The following is a 25,643-nucleotide window of genomic DNA, read 5'->3' on the forward strand; positions in this document are numbered from 1 at the left end:
CATCATCTAACAGAGCCAATCCCAGTGTCGGGGGGGAGAGAACAACAAGAACCACTGTTAATAATAGAGAAACAAACCAGCTGACTGACGGGAAGAAAACACCTGCTCTCAAACAAAATCATCTCCAGTCTTGTTTCCGAAATCTCTACAGCAAGTTTCCAACAGTGCTAAGAAGAAACTCCAGTTATCCGAATCACTGCACACAGCCCATCTGACAGAACAATGTTACTGACTGCCTGGCACTCCTGCTTCAAATGCAGGAGGTTCCAGGTTTGAATCTTGACCTGGAGACCAGCTTCCTGACTGAAGTTTCTCATGGTTTCTTCAGTGCCCCAGGCAAATAATGGGATAGTACCTTTCACAGGTAATGACCACTTCCCTCAATATCCCTTGCAATTAAACAATCATTCACAAAGGTTATACCATTCAATGCTATATAACCTATCAACTCAAAAGAGTATAATTTAATACAATAATGAAAATAAGGTAAATGGTGTTCTTCTGGCAAAGTGTACTGTTATGTCATAAACAAATACAAATTCTAAAAAATGCAGCCAATGAGATGCGTCACAATTCCAAAATATACTGCGCAATATTCAGATAACAAGAGCTTTCTTGATCATTTTCTAAGGATAAAGTGTGGGGATCTCAGAATGCCACAGATGTGAGAAAAAGACAACAACTGAAGCCCAACCAAAGGCTGATAATAACATAATAATCAGAAAAAATTCAATTAAACTCTGAAACCCTTCCCCACTTTGAATAGACAGGAAAGGACCTGGGAAGGAAGCGCAGCAGCCGTAATACCCTGTAGATGTATTACCACCAGTGCAATCAACATTTCAACGCATTAAACTGTGCACAACTAACTCTGTGCAGCTGAAACACCCAACCAGCCAGGCTTTAAGTAACTAGTGGTTCTACATCTAGGGAGCAGCACTGTGCAGTCATTTCAACTCAAGATTTGATGTCAGAGTACTAGTCCAGCATACGTTAGCCTCTGTTTTGGTCTGAAAAGTCAGAATGACTGTTTGCAGTACATAAGATAATGCACGCGAAGTTTTCATGGAGTTGCACCTTGCAAAATATAAATAAATATTTTAAATTACTGATAATTCAACCTTCAGAAATTTTGTGTTCACCCCATAAAAACTTACAAATTATTGCAAGCGTGGTGTTGAGTATTGAGGGAGACAGTCTCCTCTCTCCCATCAATACTGAACGTAAGTGATGCCCATACATAACAAATCCCTATGCAAGACAAAAAGTTTTGTTTATGCAGACATTTATAAAAAAAAGTAATGTGCCCAAAAGTATTACACATGGAAATGTGGGCATATATTCTAGAATATAAAAATGTTATCTTAAGAACAGACATTACATTGTTATGATAAGGCAGCACTGCATGTTCTGGGTTGAGGACAATGCGCTGTCCCCACCACAGGGTTAGTGGTACCCAGGAAGAAAATCAGTCGCGTACAGTTACTTCACTGTGCGCAGAAACTGAAATGAAATATGCCGCCTTGCTCATTTCAAGGAAAACCTCACTCTGAAGTAACAGTACCTGACCAATATACTGGAGATCACTGAACATGGTTCCTTCACACTCATACAAGTCACACAGTAGTTTCATAATGAACTGATTTTATCCAAAAAAAACAATTCCTGATGTATGAACTGAACAAGTATATGGAATTAATACAAAACTTGAAGGGACCATGTTTAAATAGAAGGGCAAATGTTTCAGCTGTAGAAGTGACACTTTCATCTCCTCACCAGAGCTCTGCACAAACAGGAACATTATAGATTACTCTTTCATACACAGAGCAATTTTTTGAATTCTTTAGTAAGCAATGACATTCTATTTCCTCATACAATGAAATGGCTTGACTTTGTCACAGAATTCACTTTATCTTTAGAAAACATCACCCTATTCACAGAAAAAATGGTAGTTCAAAACATCATTGTATCATGATGAGGATGAAACTGATGATTTTATTGGAGGATACAAGTTAGACACTACTAGAGAATGCATGTTGGGCAGCGCAATCTGGACTCCACTACAGGAGTAAGTTGAGGGAAGGTAAAACCAGGAATATCAGGAATTTAAGTGAAAAAAACATGTTGCAAGAGGGTAAAATTTAGACTTCTGAGAAAGAAATTTGGGGCAGACTAAAACCAGGACCTTCTAGAAAAAGTACATTGGGGGAAGGATAAAATTTAGACATCACTGGTAAAAGATCCTGGGATAAAGGTTAACAAGTATGACTTTTAATCATGAACATCATGACAAACATATGCTATTCATTGGGCTAAAGTGTTGGGAGGTCTTACCTTAGCCTCATCAAGTCGACCCAGTGCTTTGAGAAGATTCCCCAAATCACTTCTCACACAGTACAGGTCCTGCAACAAAATAATATATTGTTAACAACATTAACAATACCAGTACTCTCTGGAATACAATGACATTCTAAACATATTCTTCATGTATCAGGAGAACCAAGGAAACAATGCTACAATCGTATCCAAGTTGAATGTTGCAACAATGTGATGAAAGACATGACAGACAGAAGTAATGGCACAGGATTGCCCATAAGTTGTTCACCTACAAGCACTTAAAAACAGAAAAACTAAACTGTGAAGCTACTTACTAAATAAACTTCTCCACTGTATGTTATTCATCTACCTTATTTATTTTCAAACAATCTTCCTCAGCATACTATTCCTTAACACCTTCAATTTAGATGCCTTACTCAGACAGAGGGAGAGAAAGAAAGATTCACATATTCTTAACTTTAACACTGCATAGGAGTGGTCAGCTTTATGTTCCAGCCACTACAACCCCAGCACCCACTAGATAGCTGAGTGGAACCCAGAGCCAGCCTGGATGTGGTTGTAAAGAGAAAAACCTGTGACCATGCCTAGAACTGAATCCTGACAGTTCAACAAGAGGCCAGTCTCTTTACTGAGACATCTCAATTATTCTTCATTACTACTTTATTTAATACACCCTACCACTAATCATGCACAATGATAAAGAATGCCATGTCTGCATCTGTTAGACAGGGACAGTGAATGGTTAGAAGTGGTTGGGCTTAGAATATCCCCTCATGCATATGTGCTGCAGCAAGGGATCAATAACACCTTCCTTCCCTTCAATACCCTTAACAGCCAACAATCTTCACACAGCTGTCAGGGCAGGAAATATACTGGCTATGGAAAAGTACTACAACCTGCCTCCTAAGGGTTATCCAAGACTCCAAAAATGCTGTTGGTCCTCTACACAATGCAGTGGGGAGCATGGAAAATTACAGTATGAGTCCCCTACTGTGACTTTTTCTTCTTATTGTTACTATCATACCTTACATGACATCAAACATGATCTTCAAAATCCTTGTTTTTTGTAAGGATACCTGTTTAACATGCAAATGATGAACTGAAAAGGTTGTGGAAAGAAACAGTGGTGGGTTATGTTAAAGCACCACACCCTTAATTTGCAAGAAGGGACTGGGGTAAACAAGGATAAATGGCCTCAGATTCAAACCTACAGAAGCAGGAGTGTTGACCAGTGAACTATCATCACATAAGCCTTCACGGTGGGGTGCTGAAGCCATGATACAACTTTACCTTTGCCTTACGCCATCACAAAATCAAAAGGAGCTTGTTTAGGTTCAACCAAACAAGACTTAAATCATGTATTTAAAAATCAATGCATACAGATTCAATACTATACTATATGATATGATATAGTGATATAAACCGATCCTGATAAATGAAACTAAGCCCAACAGGCAATTATAACATGGTAAGAGAGTATCCAGCCTGTAGCCATATACTTTACTATGGAACCATAGATTATAATTTATATGACAGTAAAATGGTATGGTTTGGAAAACAAAGGCATAGCAAATTTAAATCAGCTGCTAAGCAAATTTATGGTCATGATTACCATTATAAAAAGCAGTGAGACCAAAGTGTGAGAACAGAAGTAATACTTAAAGCTGTCTCTATATTTAAGCAAAGCATACAAAGTGCAATGGTGGTGACACATTCCTAACTTTTATTGTAATGGAAAAGGGGATTTAAACCCCCCCTACTGCAGGGCTTATAGATGGACTTGGGACTTTATGATTTATGGTTTAGTGGTATACTATTATGACCTATGGCCAGCCAGACTGTACCTAAACTGTGACCCAGGTCATTAAGGGTTAATCCTGACATTAAATAGAGCCAGTCAGTAGGATGATACAATGGTAACAGTACAGAACACAAGGTACCCATTTTGAATATTACAAGTACTACTACTGCCTATCTTAACAGGTTTCTTGTGGATTTCATCAGTCCCTTCAGGTAAATGCTAGTATAGAATCCATAAATGTGCCATGACTGCCTTCTTCCAAATCCATTCCTACCTGCCATTCAAGCATCATCTACAAATCTAATTTGAAGCTATATAACAATATAAGAATCAATCAACCAAAGCCAGTCCTGATGTGGTGGCAAAGGACAATCTTTCCACTGTCAGGAATCAAACCCTGGCCATTCAAAACATGTTAAGAGTAGAGAAACAATTTATAACTTATTTTAATGAAGGTCAGGAATTCCATTACTCTGTTGTATGATGATTTAAATTACCTTGACAAGGTAGGCACACAACTGTGAAATTTATCAACACTTGCCTCACATTCAGTTAAAAGAAAATGTGTTAATTAAGCCATTACTGAGTGTCATATTTTGTGACTAGTATTCTTGTTTCATATTTATGACACACAGGATTTAAATCTCGGCTAGGATATTTGTTATCCAGATGACTCCTATGGATCTCCTTTGCTGCCCCCCCCCCCCCCCCCCCCAAAGAAAACTCACAAAACAGAGAACAGCTTCCTTCCACATACTTCCTAATAAACATTCCTAATCATGACAATTACTCAACTGATGCTGTATAACTAGTATCATAAAACAGAACAAGAGAAAAAACACAATAACTATATTATGATCTGAACTTTAGAGGTTCCAGTTTTTTAAACACAAAAGACCTCTTTTCATTTACACTTTGGTGAACATTCCTACATAAATCATTTTAAAATGTCATTTCACCAGCCTCTATCATCACAATCATTAGCACCATCTGCTCAAATTCCCCTCTCAGCTGACAACAGCCACATACACAAACCTAGATGAGGCACAAGTTCAAGTTCAATGAGTAGTGCATGGATGATAGCCAAAAGATATACTATAAACACACATTTCAAGGTCATTTGCTGTCAAATGAAGATAAGTGCAGCTGAATTTTTATGTTGCCTAAAGGACATATTTGTCGCTAAATTTTCTATAAGCTAATATTTTTTTAAATTTCATATTTGAACTCCAGATTTTTTCAGAAGTTTCTGTCAAAGACAAACTGCCAATAAACATGCCCACATTTATTCCTACATACACAGCATTCCTGATATATCAGAATGGGCTGAGAAGAAACTTTCACAAATGTATGTACTCAAGGGAGCAATTAAGTCTGCTGCCACTTCCCATCATTGTTTTGTACTCTCTCACAACAGTGCTCCACAATTCAAGAAGTAAGACTTAGCATATGTCATAAATTTTTAACCTTAACCAGCTACAAATCACAGCTTATAAACAGTTGAGCTGGGCATGTAACAGAAGAGTACACCAGTAAGCCATTAACCCTAGCCCCATAGTACAGGGGTATAAATCCCATACTTCCATATGACAAAGGTTAATATATTTTTTGAAGATATCGGTCTTCTGGGTTGTTGCGCTGTGTAGTCTGGTTGATGTTAACCAACGTTTCAGAGGTCATACTGCCTCCGTCATCAGGGCGTCATCGCCCTGATGACGGAGGCAGTATGACCTCTGAAACGTTGGTTAACATCAACCAGACTACACAGCGCAACAACCCAGAAGACGGATATCTTCATACTCACCGCTGTGAGAACCTCAAGTCTTACAATATATTTTTTATTAAAAAAGGAAGGCTTTAAAAAACATGTAGGATTAGAGGTTTTCACAGCGGTCAGTCTGAAGATTGTTGTCTTCTGGGTTGCTGTGCTGTGTAGTCTGGTAGATTTCCACCAAATGTGGAAATCTACCGGACCACATGACACAACAACCCAGAAGACAACAATCTTTTAAAAACAGTTGTAATCAGAATTTTAATGATTTAAAATTATTCACGAAAAAATAGAATGTAAAACACATTTGTGTAAAAACATGTTTTAATAAAGGCATAATACAAAACCAGAATGCAGTTTGAGGAAAGAAAGGAAAAATTACTGGAATCATACAATATGTTACCGTCTATGATCCTTCTACGCTTAAATCATTTGCGTGTGATATTTAAAGCAGGATAGTGGTGATAAATGTGCCCCAGAATTTTATGTGACAGTGTGTATGCAGCAACCAAAAAAGTGATAATAAGAAGAATAAATAATTTATGTTGTGCACAATATAGCCCTTGACAATAAACATATAAGCCAGATCACTATTTAGTCATTTCGTCTTGAACATTCCTACAGACAGCCAAGTAATCTAAAATGCTCGCAAACCTGCCCATCACAATACAGTACCAACCAAATGTAAATATGACAAACTTGCACTCTGTAGGCACTTACCGGGTTGTACTGCAGAGCTGTAACATAAGCCTGAACCGCCTGTTCCATGTCCCCAGCAGCCACCAATGCAGCAGCCAGGTTGATGTAACCATCTATGAAATCTGGTTTCAAACGTACAGCATGGCGGTAATTTTCCAAAGCTTCTTGCAACTGTCCTCGTTCTTTGTAAACGTTCCCAAGGTTGCTATATGCTTCTGCTAAGAGTGGATTTTGCTTGATGGCCAGTGTACTGAAGTGTGCAGACCTTAAGATAAACATAACCTTTAAGTTATCAGGAATCATGCACGTAAACTGACTTTCACCTATTTATCAATTATATTGGTTTAGTATAAAATTACTGGTGAGAAAATGAACCAGGAAGTATATCTTCAGAATTGAAAAATGTATATAAAAATAAAACACAACAACACTATTTTATATATATGCATACATAGGTCCCACTATTTGCATATTTATATTTAAAATACTAACAGGAACATGTTTAACAAGACATACTCTCACTAGTTCAGAAGAATACATTAAAACATTAATTTGTTTTGAACAGTAGGAGGCGAGTGGATATGGTTAGTACAAACCATTCTCTTGTTCAAATCTGCCAACACAAAATTTATGTGAATTGATTTTCTAATAACATTTTGTACAAGAACCTTGGCTGCTCTATTGCAAACTCCACAGAAATAACTAGCTCTTTTATCTGAACTCTATAGTAAGATCACTTGGGGGAAGGGGGGGCTGGTGAAGCAATCCCATGCAACACAGCCACACTGGAATATTCCGAAGGTCACTTCCATAAGGGCATGGCTTGTACAGTATATTTCCTGAAGGAAATGAGGGAGGACTTGAAACACACATATTTGCGAGGATTTTAAACTGTCTCATTTTTGTGGTAGCAAAACAAATTGTACTAACGCCCCCTCTCGTTATGTGTGCTTCAGTTAAGCCCCTGTATGACAGGAAACATTTCCATTAACTTATTTTGAAAAACTGAACAGACTCTCCAGATGTTGAAGAATAATCTTTATTATTATGTACTCTACTGCATTAACTGTTTCTGATGCTATTAATTGTGCGAGATGAATAAAACCATTAATAAATACACCTGTAGTTTATTCAATAATACATTCTCAACTATATATATAGTATAGTTTGTAAGAATGATTGGGGATGATCATCTCAACACTGAATAAGAGAAAGTAAATTTCACTTAAATCCAGGGTTCTGGACTTCTAAAACAGTTGAGTGCCCTCAATGAACAAGAAACTCTTAAAATTTTATAATTAAAGCTCAAACATAATATACATTGTCATGACAAACCAAACATGAAGTTCTGAGAACAACTTAATACCTAATTTCCCTTGTATGTTTACTCTATATGGCAATACTAACAACTGCAAATAAATAATTATAAAATTTAGCAACCAACTTTTGTGCATGATTTCTACTAATCTTAGTTGAGACAATGTTAAACAGTTCCATAAAACATCAAAAATTCAAACTCCCATCTTTATAACAACATGCAAGAAATGGTTCATATTGAATGTGTGTTTATAGTCTGTCTTCATACAAATTTCATGTGTGTAACCCCGATTCATTATTTACTGCCTGCCAACAAACTGAAAGCTGTAACAAATGCAAAGGCTACAAAGTGTCAAATGTGAAAAGGCAGGGTATTATAAACAGTGTATTAAGAATGAAACAATAAGGGGCCCTCACTGCTCCTACTGCAGTGACTTACACATCTTTCGCATTTGTATTATTACTTATGAAAGGAATTTTTAAAAGTATGAAAGTTCATGGAAATCTATCACACAGTTCCAAAGTTACTGGGGTAGGAAAGGTCAGACACATGACCATCACATCATAAGCCCTTTTTACCGTTTAAGATAAGTAGTCTAAAAAGAGTTATTTTTGTTCATTTGTTTCCATTTTTCATGTGGATAAATACTTATTAAGTGTATAAAATCTCTGTACAATTCAATGTTTCACTTCCCACCAATGGGGCTTAATTTTAGTTACTAATTATACCACAGTTTTATATCTAAAGTGACAAAGTTGTGTCAACTACACAAAATTGATGGTATACAACACAAAGATAATCTGAACTGAAAATTGTCTGAAATGAGCTTTTACATTATTCCTGACAAATGTGAATGACACTTACATTGAAGTTGTATAAGAACTGTCCTCCTCGTCTTATCAAAGCAGGGGGAATTAGAAACATCAAATTGAATCTAATGACTTAACAATGTGTCACTTATTAGAATATGTAAATGTTTCTGAGAAACACAAAACATTTCTACTATAAAGAACGCTTGTCATAATACTTACAGATGGATTAATTGTGAAATCTTAATTAATTATCTTATGTATTATTGCATTTCTAAGATGTTTACTGACTTTCATTTTGTACATCAAGAATATGTCATTCAGATAAAGACAGGAATATTTTTTAGCCTGATTTTTAATACTAGAGTTGACATCCCTGTGCAAAAATGAAATAGCACTAAAGCTCTCAGCCCAGACAATTCAACAGGGTAATGATGATGGAAGCAGTAATAAACACTTCTATGCACACATACACAGGAAAAACCAATAAATTTGTATCACATATCAGTCTAGAAATGGGCTCACAAAATAGTATAAGTCACAACAAATAATTTTAGTATATGTAAACTTACTTTTCAAGTCGACGGCACTGGAAGTGTATGGAAGAAAGCAGTAGCAAAACCCCAGTATTATTTGTTTCCTGGCGCCATAACTGCATACAATGGCGCTCAGCATTTTCATAGTCACCTGCTTGATATTCACGATGAGCTAGTTCCAAAAGCCCTAAAAACAAGAAGAAAGGATGGAAAATTTTATTTATAGATTGTCTGGCTCTTCTGTTTGGCAAATGTCATTTTAAATATTTATGAATATAAATTTATTACCACTTGATTGACCATTGTGTAATCATAAAAACTTCAATGAAATGAATATATAATTTTAATTTACAGTCAACAACCCAACCATATCACTTTTAGCTACAATTTGAACCAGCAAATAACTGGTTTTGGAGTAACACACAAAAATAAACCTTGTGCAGTCAGAAGATTAATGCTTCCTCGGTATCTACCACTGACATGATTGCAACTATAGACAAAATTGTCAACAATATATGCAGTGGCAGAAATTTGAGACACAAAATTGTTCTCCCGAATAAATTAAATAGTTTTCAACTCTAAAACAAAATGTTCAAATCATACCAAATACCGAAAATATAAAACATTAAATACAGTGTTCATAACTCATATAATTAATTATACACTGTCGGGGTCCTTTCCCGGGGGTAAAGCACGGTCGGGGCGTGATGCTGACCACTCACCCCCATCTAGTGCCGAGGTCAAGAATGAGTAGGAGCTATACCACTACTCCCCCCAAACGCCTACATGGCGTATAGTGGGCCAGCTTTACTTTACTTTTAATACTAACACTGCACCTTATTGCATAATTTATTTTTGTAATGATCTCACGATGTCCACAACCGAGTACTAAATAAAAGTACAATCAAAAGTTGATCAATTTCACTAAACGGTGGAAGGGCCAGCCACAAAATATATCGATCCATTAAGTCATATGGCCAATTACTGTACTTGATTATATTCTACTCTTTTATAATCAGACATACCGACAGTAGAGAGCTGCTGAATATCATTCATTTTGAGAATGACATTGGCTCCTGTAATCTGCTGATGCTGGGCTTGTTGCTGCGCCTGCATCGAAGATGCCCACGACTGTGGTGTTTATATAAAGTACTATAGATGTCAAATAACGAAAAGCAGGTAATAATTTCACTGTTTAAATAATACTTCTATTATCATGACCTATTCCACGTTGAGAAAGACCATTCAAGATGGATGCAACTTTAGGGTGTTTGGTGACTAAAATAGATGGCGTGCTCAGCTGATAATGATTCTGATTGGCTATATAGCACAAAATTAATCTACATAAATTATATAAAATAGAAAACATCAATAAACAAAAAATAATATAAAGAGAATGTTATTCAATACCAGGAATGGGTCACTAAAATTTTAAACATCAATGCTTTATTAAAGTTCTATTACATTACGTTCCCGTTACCAATTTCAGGCCAAAGATGTCACTAATGAGTAGTGACGAACATGACATCTGCCAGCAAATTCTAGAGTTAGCTACATTTTCTTTCCGTGGCTCAATCGAACACGGTAACCTTCTACCAGACTACATGTTACATTTAGGAGTCGATAAACTTCACATCTCATGTTTTATTTATCACAAGGATGGAAGTGTTTAAGGCGAATCAAAATTGGGGACTAAAACTGCGCAAACGTAATCTTTTATCATATTGATCAATTTTAATTAATACTGTAGGGAATATTTATAGAAGTAAGCTCAAATATGCATGCAACTTATTTTAATATTTTACTCAAGTAAGCTGAAAGAAGTCTGCTGTGCAGTATTTAGTAATAATTTAATGTAAGATCAAAACAGGAATTATACTCTTAATACAATAATTTTATACTCTTAAGTAAAGTGGTCGTTAAAATTACCAAATCCAAATGAAAATTGGAATGGTTCTACAAACTTTTCGAAAAGTTTTCAAATATTAAATTTAATTAAAATCGCGTTATCAGCCCGAAAATTGATCTGTGCTAACGGCGAAAGCTAATCACATCAGCTGCGCACGAACACGCAACATATTTCTGCCAACGTTATCACCCCTTCAAAGAAGGTGGAGTCTTCAGAAATTATTTTTTTCTTCGTTGGTTAACAGTCAAACAATGTGGGGTATACTTATGGCGCAAAATATCCTCGTATTCGGAGAAAACGATGTCGATATTGGTCTTCTGAATTGTTACGCCACGTGGACGTCCTCACCGCCATGAAAATTCCAAACAAACATTGACGGTGCTTTTCGATCGTTGCGAGGCAAGGTAGGAGATAGGCATTATGATGCTGCTGTTTACTTTTAGGTCATAACAGTAGAATATTCTTTCATCATCTAGCGATACTTTTTAATTAATCTTGTCCGTCTAATCACAATTTAAAATTTAAAATTAAGATAGTTAAAATACCATGTGATGCTCCTTATCGAAACATTCGATTTACATTTGGAACATCACTTTTTCAAAATTTAAAATTAAGATAGTTAAAATACCATGTGATGCTCCTTATCGAAACATTCGATTTACATTTGGAACATCACTTTCTCAAAATTTAAAATTAAGATAGTTAAAATACCATGTGATGCTCCTTACCGAAACATTCGATTTACATTTGGAACATCACTTTCTCAAAATTTAAAATTAAGATAGTTAAAATACCATGTGATGCTCCTTATCGAAACATTCGATTTACATTTGTAACATCACTTTCTCAAAATTTAAAATTAAGATAGTTAAAATACCATGTGATGCTCCTTATCGAAACATTCGATTTACATTTGGAACATCACTTTCTCAAAATTTAAAATTAAGATAGTTAAAATACCATGTGATGCTCCTTATCGAAACATTCGATTTACATTTGGAACATCACTTTCTCAAAATTTAAAATTAAGATAGTTAAAATACCATGTGATGCTCCTTATCGAAACATTCGATTTACATTTGGAACATCACTTTTTCAAAATTTAAAATTAAGATAGTTAAAATACCATGTGATGCTCCTTACCGAAACATTCGATTTACATTTGGAACATCACTTTCTCAAAATTTAAAATTAAGATAGTTAAAATACCATGTGATGCTCCTTATCGAAACATTCGATTTACATTTGGAACATCACTTTCTCAAAATTTAAAATTAAGATAGTTAAAATACCATGTGATGCTCCTTATCGAAACATTCGATTTACATTTGTAACATCACTTTCTCAAAATTTAAAATTAAGATAGTTAAAATACCATGTGATGCTCCTTATCGAAACATTCGATTTACATTTGGAACATCACTTTCTCAAAATTTAAAATTAAGATAGTTAAAATACCATGTGATGCTCCTTATCGAAACATTCGATTTACATTTGGAACATCACTTTCTCAAAATTTAAAATTAAGATAGTTAAAATACCATGTGATGCTCCTTATCGAAACATTCGATTTACATTTGGAACATCACTTTCTCAAAATTTAAAATTAAGATAGTTAAAATACCATGTGATGCTCCTTATCGAAACATTCGATTTACATTTGGAACATCACTTTCTCAAAATTTAAAATTAAGATAGTTAAAATACCATGTGATGCTCCTTATCGAAACATTCGATTTACATTTGGAACATCACTTTCTCAGTGAGTATTTTAACTATCTTAATTTTAAATTTTAAATTGTGATTATACGGACAAGATTAATTAAATATATATTTTCACAATATGACGCAACTCTATCATCTTATGATACTTTTTAAGTTTTAACCGGTTTTTCACAATTCAAACACGTGAAAAGCAACAGAGCAATTTTTTTTCTGTTCTTACACTAGAAGTCATAGAACGACCTTGACTGAGAATTGCATCCTTTACAATCATCAATTAAGACGAGCCTTTTCACGAACATGAAACTTTACGTAATTTGACACAAATAAATAATTCATTTTAGACAGAGCTTAATCGTCTCTCTTGGATCAAAATCTCATTTCCAAATGCTATTTACACAAAGGGGTAACGTTTGGCCAAATGTTTCTTGGAATTATGCCAGTAATGGAAAGTTATTCGTTAGATAAAAAATATCAGAATGAATCTTAGGGAAAAGGGTTGGAGGATGTGGATTACATTCATTTGGCTCAGGATTGGGACTAGTGACAAGATAATAAACATTTGGATTCTATAAAAGGCAGGGATTTTGACTAGTTGAGAGTTTTATCAGATTCTATAGAAGGGGTTCTACTTAAATTTACCTTCTTCCGGCTGAAAAGAAGCATAGAATTTTCAAGAATAACTGCCACAAGTTTATGCTCGATGTACAGAGGCCCGTACAGACTTGTTTCCAATCTGATAAGCTTCTTAATTCTTTCCCAAAATTAATTATATATATAAACAACATATACATTCACTTTGTTGCATTTTTAGAGTGGCCTAAAATTCATTTTTATTCCAGAAAATTTCTTACAACTTTATGTTTTCCATAATTATTTCGAAAGTAACAAAAATTAAGAGTCTGCTGTGGGACGGCGAAAGTGATTTTCAAGATAATTCCAGCACAGCACTAACAAAATACAGTGTCCCATAGGTTACAGGCTGCAGAGGAATTTTGTCATTTGGTAGAGTACGGAGAAATGTAAAGAGAAAAATGTTGTTGCAAATCAGTTCATTACCAAGAGCGAAAAGTTACCGTGTCGACATAACAGCGAAAGATGGATGTCATTCCCAGAATAAGGGGATGCAATAGTAGAGGAGACAAGTTCTACATGAAACGACGAAACAAGGAAAACAACAACGACTAATGAGCTGTGATGTCATTACGCCGTTGTTTATGTGTGCGGCGCCATTACTAAACACGCCCCCCCCAGTGAACCTTGTGACGCAGAGCTGTAAAAAGTGTACGGAAACAACCATAATGACTTTGTTATGGGTTGTCCCTACGAAAACTTAGAATCCGCGTATTCCTGGTGCATGTGTGACAACTGTCGAGGTCTGTGCATTGTATTCATGAATGGAGGGAGTCACGAGGTCGGGCCGCGAGTGGCGCTGATTGTTTCACAGAGTGACGGAGTCGTCGCCATGCTCCGGTACGCTCGCAGTCGCCGATACGGTAGCGTCCGGTGCTGGATCGAACCTCCGGGAGTTGGTGAGTGACCTGTCTGGTTCCCAGCTCTAGCAAGTAACATATTATTCATGAACGCGACGTGCCAGCTATGGTTTCAATCGTTTCTACGAAGATGAGAAGACTTTTGTGCATTTTATAGATTCAGTTGTTAAAAATTGTCGAGATGTCAAGATGAAGTGTATGTTTAAGTGCCTGTGGTCGCCCCTAAACTACGATTGGTTTAATTTTTTTGGAGAGTTACTGAGCTTAAAGGCGAACGTATATTCACGAATTCGTTCATCCATTTACATAAACTTACAAACCAACTTTGTATATGCAGAAGCAAAACGAGGGAGACAATAAAAGAAGTGGGGGGGGGGGGGTATCTTTGTTAGTTTTACTAGTAGAACTTGTTTCCCTCTTATGCAAATAACAAATTTTCAATTGCATACGATACATAGAATCGAACTTGAATACTATCGTCAATGATTAAGTGGAAATAATGTTCAAATATGGAAAGTCTGTGTAATATTGTGCTAGTGTAAACTTCCTGTCAAAAATTAATATAATTACGCTGTCAAATTAACTGAAATGTGAGATATTTTCCTGCTCTGTTGCGAATTTAAGGACATAAATAAAATTATATGTAAGAAATGGAAGAATATCCGGAGAAAGTATATTGAAAATGGAAATAACAGTATTAACTGTACGGATTAACCGTGAAAAAACAAAAGACGTTTTTCCATTCAGAAAGTTATATTACTTCGTCTTTGATGCAACAAAATTAATAAAGGGAATAAGTGATCCTACGAAGACTTTCTTTTTAAATGTTCTTTGCAGAAAATGGATATAACGGAGGCATAACGGTGATGCAGTGTCCACTTGTTCTTGATTTATTTAACGACGATTTTCAACTGCTTAAGTTATGTACAGTGGAACGTCCGCACGTAGGATCTCTCAAAGTAGTAAAAGGATTTGGGATTACCGACACAATTAATACTAAAGGTTCTGCATTAAAAACTTACAAGATAATTTAATAATCGGCAGTATCGGTTTACTGCTACAAAGGTCTGAGACAAATGAAACATAGTTTTTAAAATATTGTATAATACTAAATTACTTGTGATACACATTAGAAAATAACAAGCATGTAGTCTATTGTTCCATGATTCATTGCTTATTTAACCAGACTTTCCCAACTGTATATTTTATATCACGTTCAAAACATGATCTACTAGATTTAACTGCGCTAAAGCCGTTTGACACAGAATTGCATTACATGTGCTTTGAATTTAAATAATTAATTAAATTAACTCAGCAGATTTCAGCGTGAACGCCCAATACCAAATTCCATCGAAATCTAATGAAAATTTTGGACATTACACACACACACACACACACACAGATAGACTAACATATAAACAGCCCATACTGCGATAATGTTATGCGCTATGTGAAAATCGCCTTCATGGCTCAGGATTTTTGCTAAAAGGTTTCCTATATACTTAGCTGGTCAAATTCCCTATTCTTACGGGATTCGATTCATTGTCATGTTTACAAAATCCTGCCGCTGGAGCTATCCTGAGCTAGTTTAAACCAGACCATCACTTCATATTTTAGACACTAAATTTTACGTAAAGGAATTGTTGCCCACTAATCACAAACTTTATGAATAAAAAGAAGATATCTGTGTCTTCAGTCTTAAAGATCAAAGCAACTTATTCCTACTAACAAATTAATTTATTGAAGTGCACTTAAGTTTTGTGGATTTAGTAAGAAAATTCTCGTTGTAGGGCCTATTGAGCTCCGAAAGTGCTATATGCAGAAACAATTTTGTCAACTGTCTTACATGGCTGTGAAACACGGTCTATAATTATTTCTTTAATTAAAGTTATAACTTTAATTAAGGAAAGAATACAAATTACACGTGTTAGGAAACAAAATAATTAACATAATATGTGGACCCAATAAGAATTAAGTAAACGAAATAAGATATTACAACATAGTATAATAAAGAAATTTATGATTCGCGCAGGAATTGTTATAACAATTAAAACAAAAAGGTTAAAATACGCCGGACATTTTACTCTTGTTGGGGGGGTTCCAAGAAATTAATATGGAATTCTCTGGAGGACTCGACTTGACCATTAATTCTAATGTTATTTAAAGAACTGTTTCTAATTGCAAGGCTATGCGCCAAATGAAACGAGAATATTGTCATGAATGTCGATTAGGTAAGGATTTGGAAAATGTCGGTGGGTGATAATTTGAAGGTTTGATCCCTATATTCACGTGGACAGACTGGTTGAAACCACAAACATTCAGGACAATCAATAACCCGGCAGAGATTCGAATCTGGTACATCCTGAATATGTCTGGTGCTCAATTTCCACTGGGAAGACCAAAGAAATGGGAGGTTAACATTAAGATAGATCTTAGGAAAGAAGTAAGTGAATGAAACTGACTCAGGATCTTGTCTAACGGCGATAGATATCTGACTTATAAAACCAGAATGTAAGTTAGTCAGTCTATAATTATTTACATTTAATTTGCTTACATAAACCCAGAGCTCTTGTAATATCTTCCGGTATCAATTACAAGGGTTACAAATAAGCGAACAAGCCAAAATAAAATTTTCTGGCAGCACATCTTAGTCACACTAGTATTTACTCGCCATATGAAACGTCGCACACAATGAGCTAAGTCCTATATGAGTTCTTCATCTCATACACGAACAGTGAGAGAATTTTTGTGTGGATTTAATAACACAAATTCTGAGGGATGTTTGTTTATGCGCTGTGAAAGCAGGGACTTTACTTAACTATGTGATCTAGAATAACTAAAGCTGCAGTTCAACAAGATGAATAACTGAGTGGACTATTTGGGTGTCAGTGGAGTGGATCAAGTGTTTCTGGTGCGGACTTGAAGATTACTTAAGGGTTCACAGAAATTTGAAAAAAAAAAACCAGCCTCTGTCATGTTAAAACAGACTCAAAACTTGTGAAAATGTTCAACTGGCTTTTATAAAGTTGAAGATATCGTCTACTCCAAGGTCAGTACAACACTTCCTTTTTTAACATTATGATTATTTAAATTGGGTTTTAGTATAAGTAATAACTTAGGTACAGTGTTCCAGGAGTTTAGTATACACCCATATGTTACAAAAACCAACAAATTTCATTCACTTATACTAATAATATTTATTATACCAAACTCTTTTCGACTATCACGGGGTTATCATCAGTGGTTAAAGGGCTTACTAAGTGGTTCAATATAGCTTATGTAAGCATAGGTCATGCATGTTTTAAATGAGGAGACGTTTCTGAAAAACTTTGTAAAAATAATAAAGTTTCATAGAAAGTAGATGTGTTATTTGGAGAAATATAAAAAAATTAAATTCGTATAACTACTTTAATATAGACACAATATACCAAGTTTAACTGGAATCCTAGTAGCAGATTTGGAAACGAAATATGCTCGGACAAGCATGTATTTGAAATTATTTGTCCACGTTACGCGTTTTTGTAAAGAACATAAGATCGGTTACATATCTAATTATCCCTGTCTCCTTAAGAATCTTCCTAATCGTTAGTTTAGATATCCTATTAGTATCTCCGGGCGATGTATAAAAAGCGTGTTTATACTTTTTGGCACCATTCTGATACTTTCTTATCAAATGTCGCTGCGTAGCTGTTAGAAATCCAACTTCATATTCGGGAATTTCTGACACAAATCGCGGCCCGTTGACCGGCTATTCTAATTGCGGTTTATCGTGTTTTTCTTCTCGGTCTCTCCGGATGAATTTTGAGACAGGAATTGGTACATTAAAATATGATGTGATCACCTTTGAAATCTTTACCCATTAAACAATCAGGATCTTCTATCGTCGTCAAATAATTAGTTGGATGTAATTCCTCAGCAATTTATTCTCAGAAATCAGGTTCTTCTACGTATGGCCCTGCTCGATCTGTCTCGATCAATCTGTGTAAGTTTTTAATGCCTCTCATATTTTTCTTCCGGACTTAGGAGAGAGGAAGTGACAGAAAGATGGAAAACGTCACAAATGAAGTGCTTAGCAACTTGTGACTAATATGTTTTGGATGATTAAATCAAGACAGATGTGATTTACATGTCACGTAGCGCACATGGAGGAAAAACGAATTGAAATTTTTGTTATGGAAACCTCAAGTGAAGTCACATGGCAGAACTAGACATAGGTAAGAGGATAATATTAAAATGGATTAGAGAAAAGGGATATGAAGGTGTGGACCAAATATAACTTTCTCAGAATTGCGTCACGTGGCATCCTTTTATAAATATGGCAATGCACCTTCGGGTTCTTTACAGGCATGGAATTCTTTATTGAACTAAGTAACTACCAACTGCCATGCAGGTACCACAGAGTTAGTTCTCATCTTTTTGATTCATTCAACTGAACCGTTTGCAGACTGTATGGTTGCTACTGTAGCTCGATACAGTGCTTCATATTTGAGTTGCTCGAAGCTCGTTGTTAGAGATAAAGCCTAAGCCACTTCTAAACGTCATTAGAACGGCAGACAGACTAATTCCTGGAAGTGTTATAAACATAAATTGCTTATAAAGCATGGACCTGAGCCAATGGCATACTAATCCTCCGGAACATGATATTTATTACGCAAACACGTTACGAAAATTGACGATGGTACAGCCCGCTTCGTGGACGATTATTTTAAGCTACTGTAAAATTTGTCTAAAAAGGAGCCTAGATTCAATTTAAAACTAGAAAAAACAGAGTGAAAATCAATATTAAGTTGTCTGTAATAAACAGAAACTGTCGAAACAGAAAGGAGAACAAAAATTTTACAAAAAGTAATGTACTTTGTTATATTGTACGTCGATTTTACAAAAATAGGCACGGCTGTCTTACTGAAATTTGTACGGAAAAATACCCTATTAAAATGGAAAGAATTAAGCACCACGTTTAATAAAGCATGCGACTGAAAAGACGGGTATAAGGGAGGCAGACACTTTCGGCACAGGTGTGTCCAAAGGGGTTTTCCAACGACGCGTCGTACATTAAAATTTACAATTGTAAATTTCAAGAGCCACATCGAAATGATCACTGCAGTCCATTATCTTGGACGCCTTTTTATATGGAAAGTCTCGTACTAAAAATTTATGATGTGTTAAAAACATTTACGTCCATGAAACGGTGCTCAGCCGCTAAAGCTTAGTAGGGTGATGGGACTGGATTATAAGCACTGTGACACACAAAGGCCTTGGAATAGTAACGTGATCCACAACAAAGTGGACAGATTGAGGATGCTGCTAACCTTACACAAGGGAAGGCTATACTGGCGTAAAATCTTTTTTCGGCCTGACACAAAAGAGAAGTTGGCTATTACGCCTTCACCATATTTCAGCTGATGTAATATAAATTCTACTGACCACGCGTGGCTTGTGAGATTTCTCGATTCAGTTAAGAAGAAGGACTGGGCGGAAAACGGAAATGGTGTTTGAAAACTTGTCTTATCTACGTGTCCCAATAACTGGGATGACCAGAATATAGATGGAAGGATAATATTAAAATGGATCTTAGTGAAACAGGATTGGAAGATGTGGATTGGAGTCATATGGCTTACGACCAAGACCAGTGGCGACCTCTCGTGAATACGGCAATGAACCTTTGGGTTCTGTAAAAGGAGGGAAATTTATTGACTAGTTGAGAGTACTATTATCTTCACAAGAACTCTATTCCATGAGTTAGTTACATCGCTCAAGAAGGCTATGGCATAGAAGAAATTGTCTCATCATAAACCATGGCCAACTTCATTGTGCCCTATGATCAGTAGATTTTTCTTTGGCCAAATTTATTAACATTGCAGGAAACACATTATTTACTGTGATATTTGAGGTTTCCACGGCGATGAGGATGGTGATATTCTTCCGGGCATTGGTGCCGTGTAGACTCGTTGGTAAATGCCAACACTTCGGAGAAATATTTTGTCATCATCTTCAGGGCTGAAGCGGCGATGCTGGTAAGTAAAGGGATTATTAATTGTGCGTTCGTTTCTGACGTGCATGTGTTATGAGTAAGGTCGCGTCTGAATATCCACGTAGGCCTACCTCCGAAATTTTTGAACAAATTATAGTAGAAATTGGTATATGGGAGTTTACAAGTTATATAATTACATTTATTTTTATCCGTATCAGTGTGCTATAACTTATATCTTATATTGAGCTCAAATAAAAGTTTACTGATTTTATACTATATAAAAACCCATACAAATATTGTCCGTAGTATAAAACACGTATTTAATTACGGTCTGCTACTTTCATTTAAAACATTTTTTTATATGTGAATGTTTAACGAGACAGTACAAGAACAAATAACTTCTGCCATGTGCGTTCATCTCATGAACATCGTGTAAAGAATACATAATAACTAGTAATTAACAACGTTAGCGACAACAATACTTCTCCTATTTGTATCTTAAGTGCGTCATGTTTGTGTTGCATCATATACATATATTTATTTTACAGTCTATACACAAACTTATTTAAAAATGTTGTTAAAATATTATAACATTTACAGTATAAAGTATATTATGTTATATTTATGGCGCTCCTTTATCGTAGTACGACATTATATTATTCAGCGCTTTTATTTTTGTTTTTGGACGACATGTTTCGATGTTTTATGACATCATCTTCAGGTTTATCAATCTATATTATTTTAAAAACTATTATACATAATATAATGTCGTACTACGATAAAGGAGCGCCATAAATATAACATAATATACTTTATACTGTAAATGTTATAATATTTTAACAACATTTTTAAATAAGTTTGTGTATAGACTGTAAAATAAATATATGAATACTTCTCCTGTCTGTTCTTTGTAAAATCAAAATGATTTGGCGTTTCGCTAATGGAAGTTATGTCTGTGATGCCATGAATGTAACTTATACACACAAAAGAAGGCATTTGCGCGAAACAAAATTCACCAACGAAAATATACCTGACAAATCTGTGTGACGTTCTACAAAGCTTATTATGTCGGGTTAAAGAACAGGTAGCAAAATTTATTTCATATGTACTTTCATTGTTTTACTCATCTCTTGCCTTCTACTTCAATTTCATCCGGCTCCGAAGGAGTAACCGACGTCTCGTTAAATCACAAACGGCGCGGCGGTAGAGGATTTGTTTCCAAGCTGTCAGCGATGAAAGTTACAGCGACATAAGAATAACACAAGAAGCGGACAATAGCGTCATTAAAGTCAAAGTTCCTCCACTTGTTGGACTTAAATGACGGATTTAATACACAATTCCTTCTTATACTGCATCAAAAGAGTAGGGAATTTATGCAGAAGTACGATGTTTCAATGACCGGTGTTTAATCCAGCATGTTTTAAAATTGTTCTATCTCGTAAGTAAAACAGAAAACATGGACGATTAATATTTTCACTTTTCCTCTAATTCAGTTTGATGTCGTTTACTGAAAAAAAGCGTACTGGTATTTTGATCTGTGCTGAATTGATTGCGGCCATTTCGTTCGAAATCTTTTAAATTCCCGTATAACACATAAAATAATGAAGATTAAAATATAAAATTATAATTTCACCTGATACACACTAGTACGAAACCTGCGCCTCTAACCCTAAGGTAGGGTGGTCAAAAATGTTTCCTCGGACCAAGAATAATTTTCTGTTTGGTCCAAAGGCCAAGAAATCCCTCCTGGCACTAATTTGAAAACTAATAGTGGGTTTTCATTTTACTTAAAATATTTATGAGATGATAAAGTTGCGTCATATTGTGATAAATATATATTTGTTTAAATCTTGTCAGTCAAATCACAATAAAATTTCTATTAAATATTAAAATATTACTAAAATTAACATTTAAATATTTAAAATGATGTTCTCTATCGAAATGTTCGATTTACATTAGAACATCACTTTTTAATGTAAATCGAACATTTCGATAGAGAACATTTAAACAAATTAAAATATTTATTCAGAAATGACAAACTCCCATAATGTATACTAAAAATAATTTTATTAAAATATGCATAAATTACTACAGAGTTTCATATTATTTTAAATTTGATACTGCAACGACTTGTGTCCGACACAATTTTCGCGCGAAGAACTTACATTTTACGGCACTTAAACGTAAAGCAGCAGACGAGGTGAGAATCACGATTTTTTTCCGAAATCCTAAGGAGTAAAAACAATAAATCAGCATATAAGAACTATTAAAAAAATGAACAACAAATTTCGAGAGCCTGATTACAAACGGTCTGGGAAGTGGAGTCCACTTATTTCTTGCTTTCTTTCATAGTTTTCTTTCTTTATTTATTCCACTTATTCTGTGATGTACTTATGGAATATATAGCTCAGTCAGTATGGTGACTAGCTACGGGCTGGACGACCGGGGTTCGATCCCCTACGGGGGCAGAGGATTTTTCCTCTAGCCTCTGCGTCCAGACCGGCTCTGGGGCCCACCCAGCCTCCTCTACAATGGGTACCGGGGTCCTTTCCCGGGGGTAAAGCCGGCCGGGGCGTGATGCTGACCACTCACCCCCATCTAGTGCCGAGGTCAAGGAAGAGAGGAGCTAAACCTCCACTCACCCCAAACGCCTACATGGCGTATAGTGGGACAAACTTTACTTTACTTTTACTTATCGAATATGTGTATAAATAACCAGGTAATAAACATATCTCTAACATGCTGATTTATAGCGCATCCGCAGTGCTCTCAATTACAGACGCTCAACTTTTATGAACCACCAATGACAGCTCTCGGCAACGGTTAATTGACACCCTTTGTCCACAGCTTCTGTGCACAGTTATTTTATTTCGCCCTGAATTTCATATCTTATATTTAGCTCCGAGCCCGAATTAAGCTCAATTTAATACCGGTAGAAATGTCACGCATGGTAAATTAATACATAATACGAGCCAAATTGCTATACGCCTTGACAGAGGCGGCTTGTTGAAAAAAACTACACTCGTGTGATACTTTATACAGCGGACTGATCGGGCATGTTTTGTCGAAATTCGAGGATTCCTTCCTCATTTCTATAGGGACCAGAAACATGAATGACTATAATAATGATAATTCCGTTAGGAATACTACTGAGATAAAACATGAAGCTTACAACAGATCAACTGTCTCATGCTATCAGGTGAGATGATTATTATAGTCATAAAATTTACATGATCGGAAAGAAATGATCGTGATATATTTGGAGGTTATATTCAAGAATTTTCTAGGGGACTGAGGAAAAATATGAAAAAACAGCCTCAACAGCCAGTCTCTGGACCAAAAATCGGGCCCTTACTTGCCTGTTACTTAGCAGAAGTTGTTAACCACTATACAGAGTCATTCAATACATCACCAAGTACAAGATACAACTACGTAAGACTATTTTATGTAGTAGACAGCTACATTTTATATTTAGATATTTTTTACTCTGGTGGTTATTTAGTTATGTACGGCAAGAAACATTATCATGCCATTAGGTAAAATGGTTATAATATTAATAAAAGCAAAAATTCCTACACATGGCAAACAGATCTTTGGACAGCTGTAGTGTCTTTGTGTGCCTCTTATTATTTTCTTGTCTCAGAGCAATTCTAACAGATGATTAGTATGGGCTCTATTATGCTTCATTCTGGGAGGAATATAAACCCAAGGTTTTGAAATTCAAAGTTCCGAAAACAAGTTTGAAATTACTAATCATGAACTAAATGGGAGATGAAGGCAAATTACATAACAAGAAGTTTCATCTTGCGAAGTAGTCTATCACCCAGCTACATTGTCTAACGATGTCTGATAATGTCATTGGATATGAGGATCAAGAGGAACTCTGCAGTTTAGATACTGAATAACGAGGAACTTCGTCATTTACGTAGGTCACCTATAATTGCTACGACAACGAAGCCTAGGAGGTTAAGATGGGCTGGACATGTGGCTAGGAGGGCTGAGACGAGGCATGAAGACAAAGTTTTCGTAAGTAAACCTCATGGGAAACTTCCTCTTGAATGGTCCATAAGGATATGGCAAGACTCTTCAAGGAGTCAGATTGTGGGGATGAGAGGTAATGGAACCGGCTCAGGATTGTGTGTAAAATAGTGGGATTTGGTAATAGTTGCGTTAAAACTTTGGGATCTGCTCCCATACTGATTATTTACATGCAACGTACAATAATTCCGAATGTAGGGTAAAAATGCACACAGACTTAACATTATATAAAATATGTTTTTTTTGTGTGACATTATTAGAAAATGGAAAGTTTAAGCAGGCCCAGTAATGTCAAGAATAAGAAGAAGAACTGCATGTAGTAGACAGACTGTTTCAAAGAAGTCTCGCGCTCAGCCTTGTACGAATGGTGTGACTTCTCAACGGTTCGGAGACTGTATTTGCCTCCATCATCAGAGGCGTAACTTCAATTAAGAGAGAAATGAAGGCCGCGGAGAAACAAGCAGCCTGTAAAACGTTGCAAATATAATGGAGGAAATGAAAGAAAGACAGAGCAAGAAAGAAGGAAAATTAAGATAGAAACAAGCAGACAAGTGTAAAGTATCTTAATTTCTTGATAAAAAACGAAAGATAAGTTCATATTAAAGCCAAGGCAAGGGCGTGAACATTTGGAAGCTGTTACACGCAGTCAAATCCGTCGCTATAAATACAAGTGTCAAGGTTAGATTTATTCGAAAATGTAGTTAGAGAGGTGAAGGCCCAGGTTTATATATATCCTTTCAAGTTTTCAACGATATCTGTACTGTTACTGTAGAGGAGATGTAACGCCAATGACAGTAACGGCAATGGCTAAGTCATAACAACTGAAGATCAGCAGGAGACAGTAGAGCTGTTGACGACTTCTGCTATGCCCACCTACATTTTCTTCGTCACTCTATCTGAGTAATTGTTTAATTCTTATTAGGTTAACTTTTGCTGAGAATCCTTTCGTGCTGATACTAAAATAGTATTATATGGGCGAAAAGGAAGTACACGTGTTTTCAAAATGTTTTATTTGCGAATTTGCATTCCTCTGAGAATCTATCTTCGGTTATTGCAAATAAAAATTAATTTGTACTTTCTTTCGTCTTATCAGTCTTCTGCTGAACTTCTCTAATAGAAATGAGCGTCAGTAATTCGTAAAGTAACGTGTAACCACTGTCGTTTACAAAACTAGTTAGGAATACAGGAACGAATTGTTTGTTCCTTTATTTACAACGAAATCAGGAAGAGAAGCTGATA

The 25,643-nt window shown here is 35.7% G+C and overlaps 2 protein-coding genes and 1 long non-coding RNA gene across 6 annotated transcripts in view; 1 reads left to right on the top strand and 2 right to left on the bottom strand.

The window, feature by feature from the left end:
- The window catches only part of sxc (O-linked N-acetylglucosamine (GlcNAc) transferase sxc), an 83,956-nt gene extending 73,386 nt beyond the window's left edge, over window positions 1–10,570 (bottom strand). The window contains exons 1-4 of one of the 2 annotated variants that reach the window (XM_087346657.1): window positions 10,297–10,570; window positions 9,308–9,458; window positions 6,630–6,873; window positions 2,335–2,403 (exon numbers count right to left, since the gene is read on the bottom strand). In XM_087346657.1, the coding sequence (XP_087202783.1) occupies window positions 2,335–2,403; window positions 6,630–6,873; window positions 9,308–9,458; window positions 10,297–10,387 (555 nt within the window). In that variant the 5' untranslated portion in view covers window positions 10,388–10,570. Of the gene's footprint in view, window positions 1–2,334; window positions 2,404–6,629; window positions 6,874–7,204; window positions 7,296–9,307; window positions 9,459–10,296 lie in introns of those variants that run through there. The other variant, XM_087346658.1, reaches the window with a different exon arrangement.
- Window positions 10,571–16,527: 5,957 nt separating this feature from the next.
- Window positions 16,528–25,643, top strand: part of CngA (Cyclic nucleotide-gated ion channel subunit A) — an 80,075-nt gene continuing 70,959 nt past the window's right edge. For 2 of the 3 annotated variants that reach the window (XM_022079249.2, XM_022079253.2), the window contains exon 1: window positions 16,530–17,444. The gene's annotated coding sequence lies outside the window, so the exon portion shown is untranslated. Of the gene's footprint in view, window positions 17,445–25,643 lie in introns of all 3 variants that reach the window. The other variant, XR_002545650.2, reaches the window with a different exon arrangement.
- LOC147874272 (uncharacterized) overlaps window positions 18,701–25,643 on the bottom strand; it is a 79,470-nt gene continuing 72,527 nt past the window's right edge. The window contains exon 3 of the long non-coding RNA XR_015534597.1: window positions 18,701–20,406. This is a non-coding gene — a long non-coding RNA (uncharacterized LOC147874272). The remainder of the gene's footprint in view (window positions 20,407–25,643) is intronic.

This window comes from Zootermopsis nevadensis, unplaced genomic scaffold (assembly GCF_977971745.1).
Source record: "Zootermopsis nevadensis isolate Lab colony 2312 unplaced genomic scaffold, Znev_1.0 Znev_ptg000010l, whole genome shotgun sequence".
NCBI lineage: Eukaryota > Metazoa > Arthropoda > Insecta > Blattodea > Termopsidae > Zootermopsis > Zootermopsis nevadensis.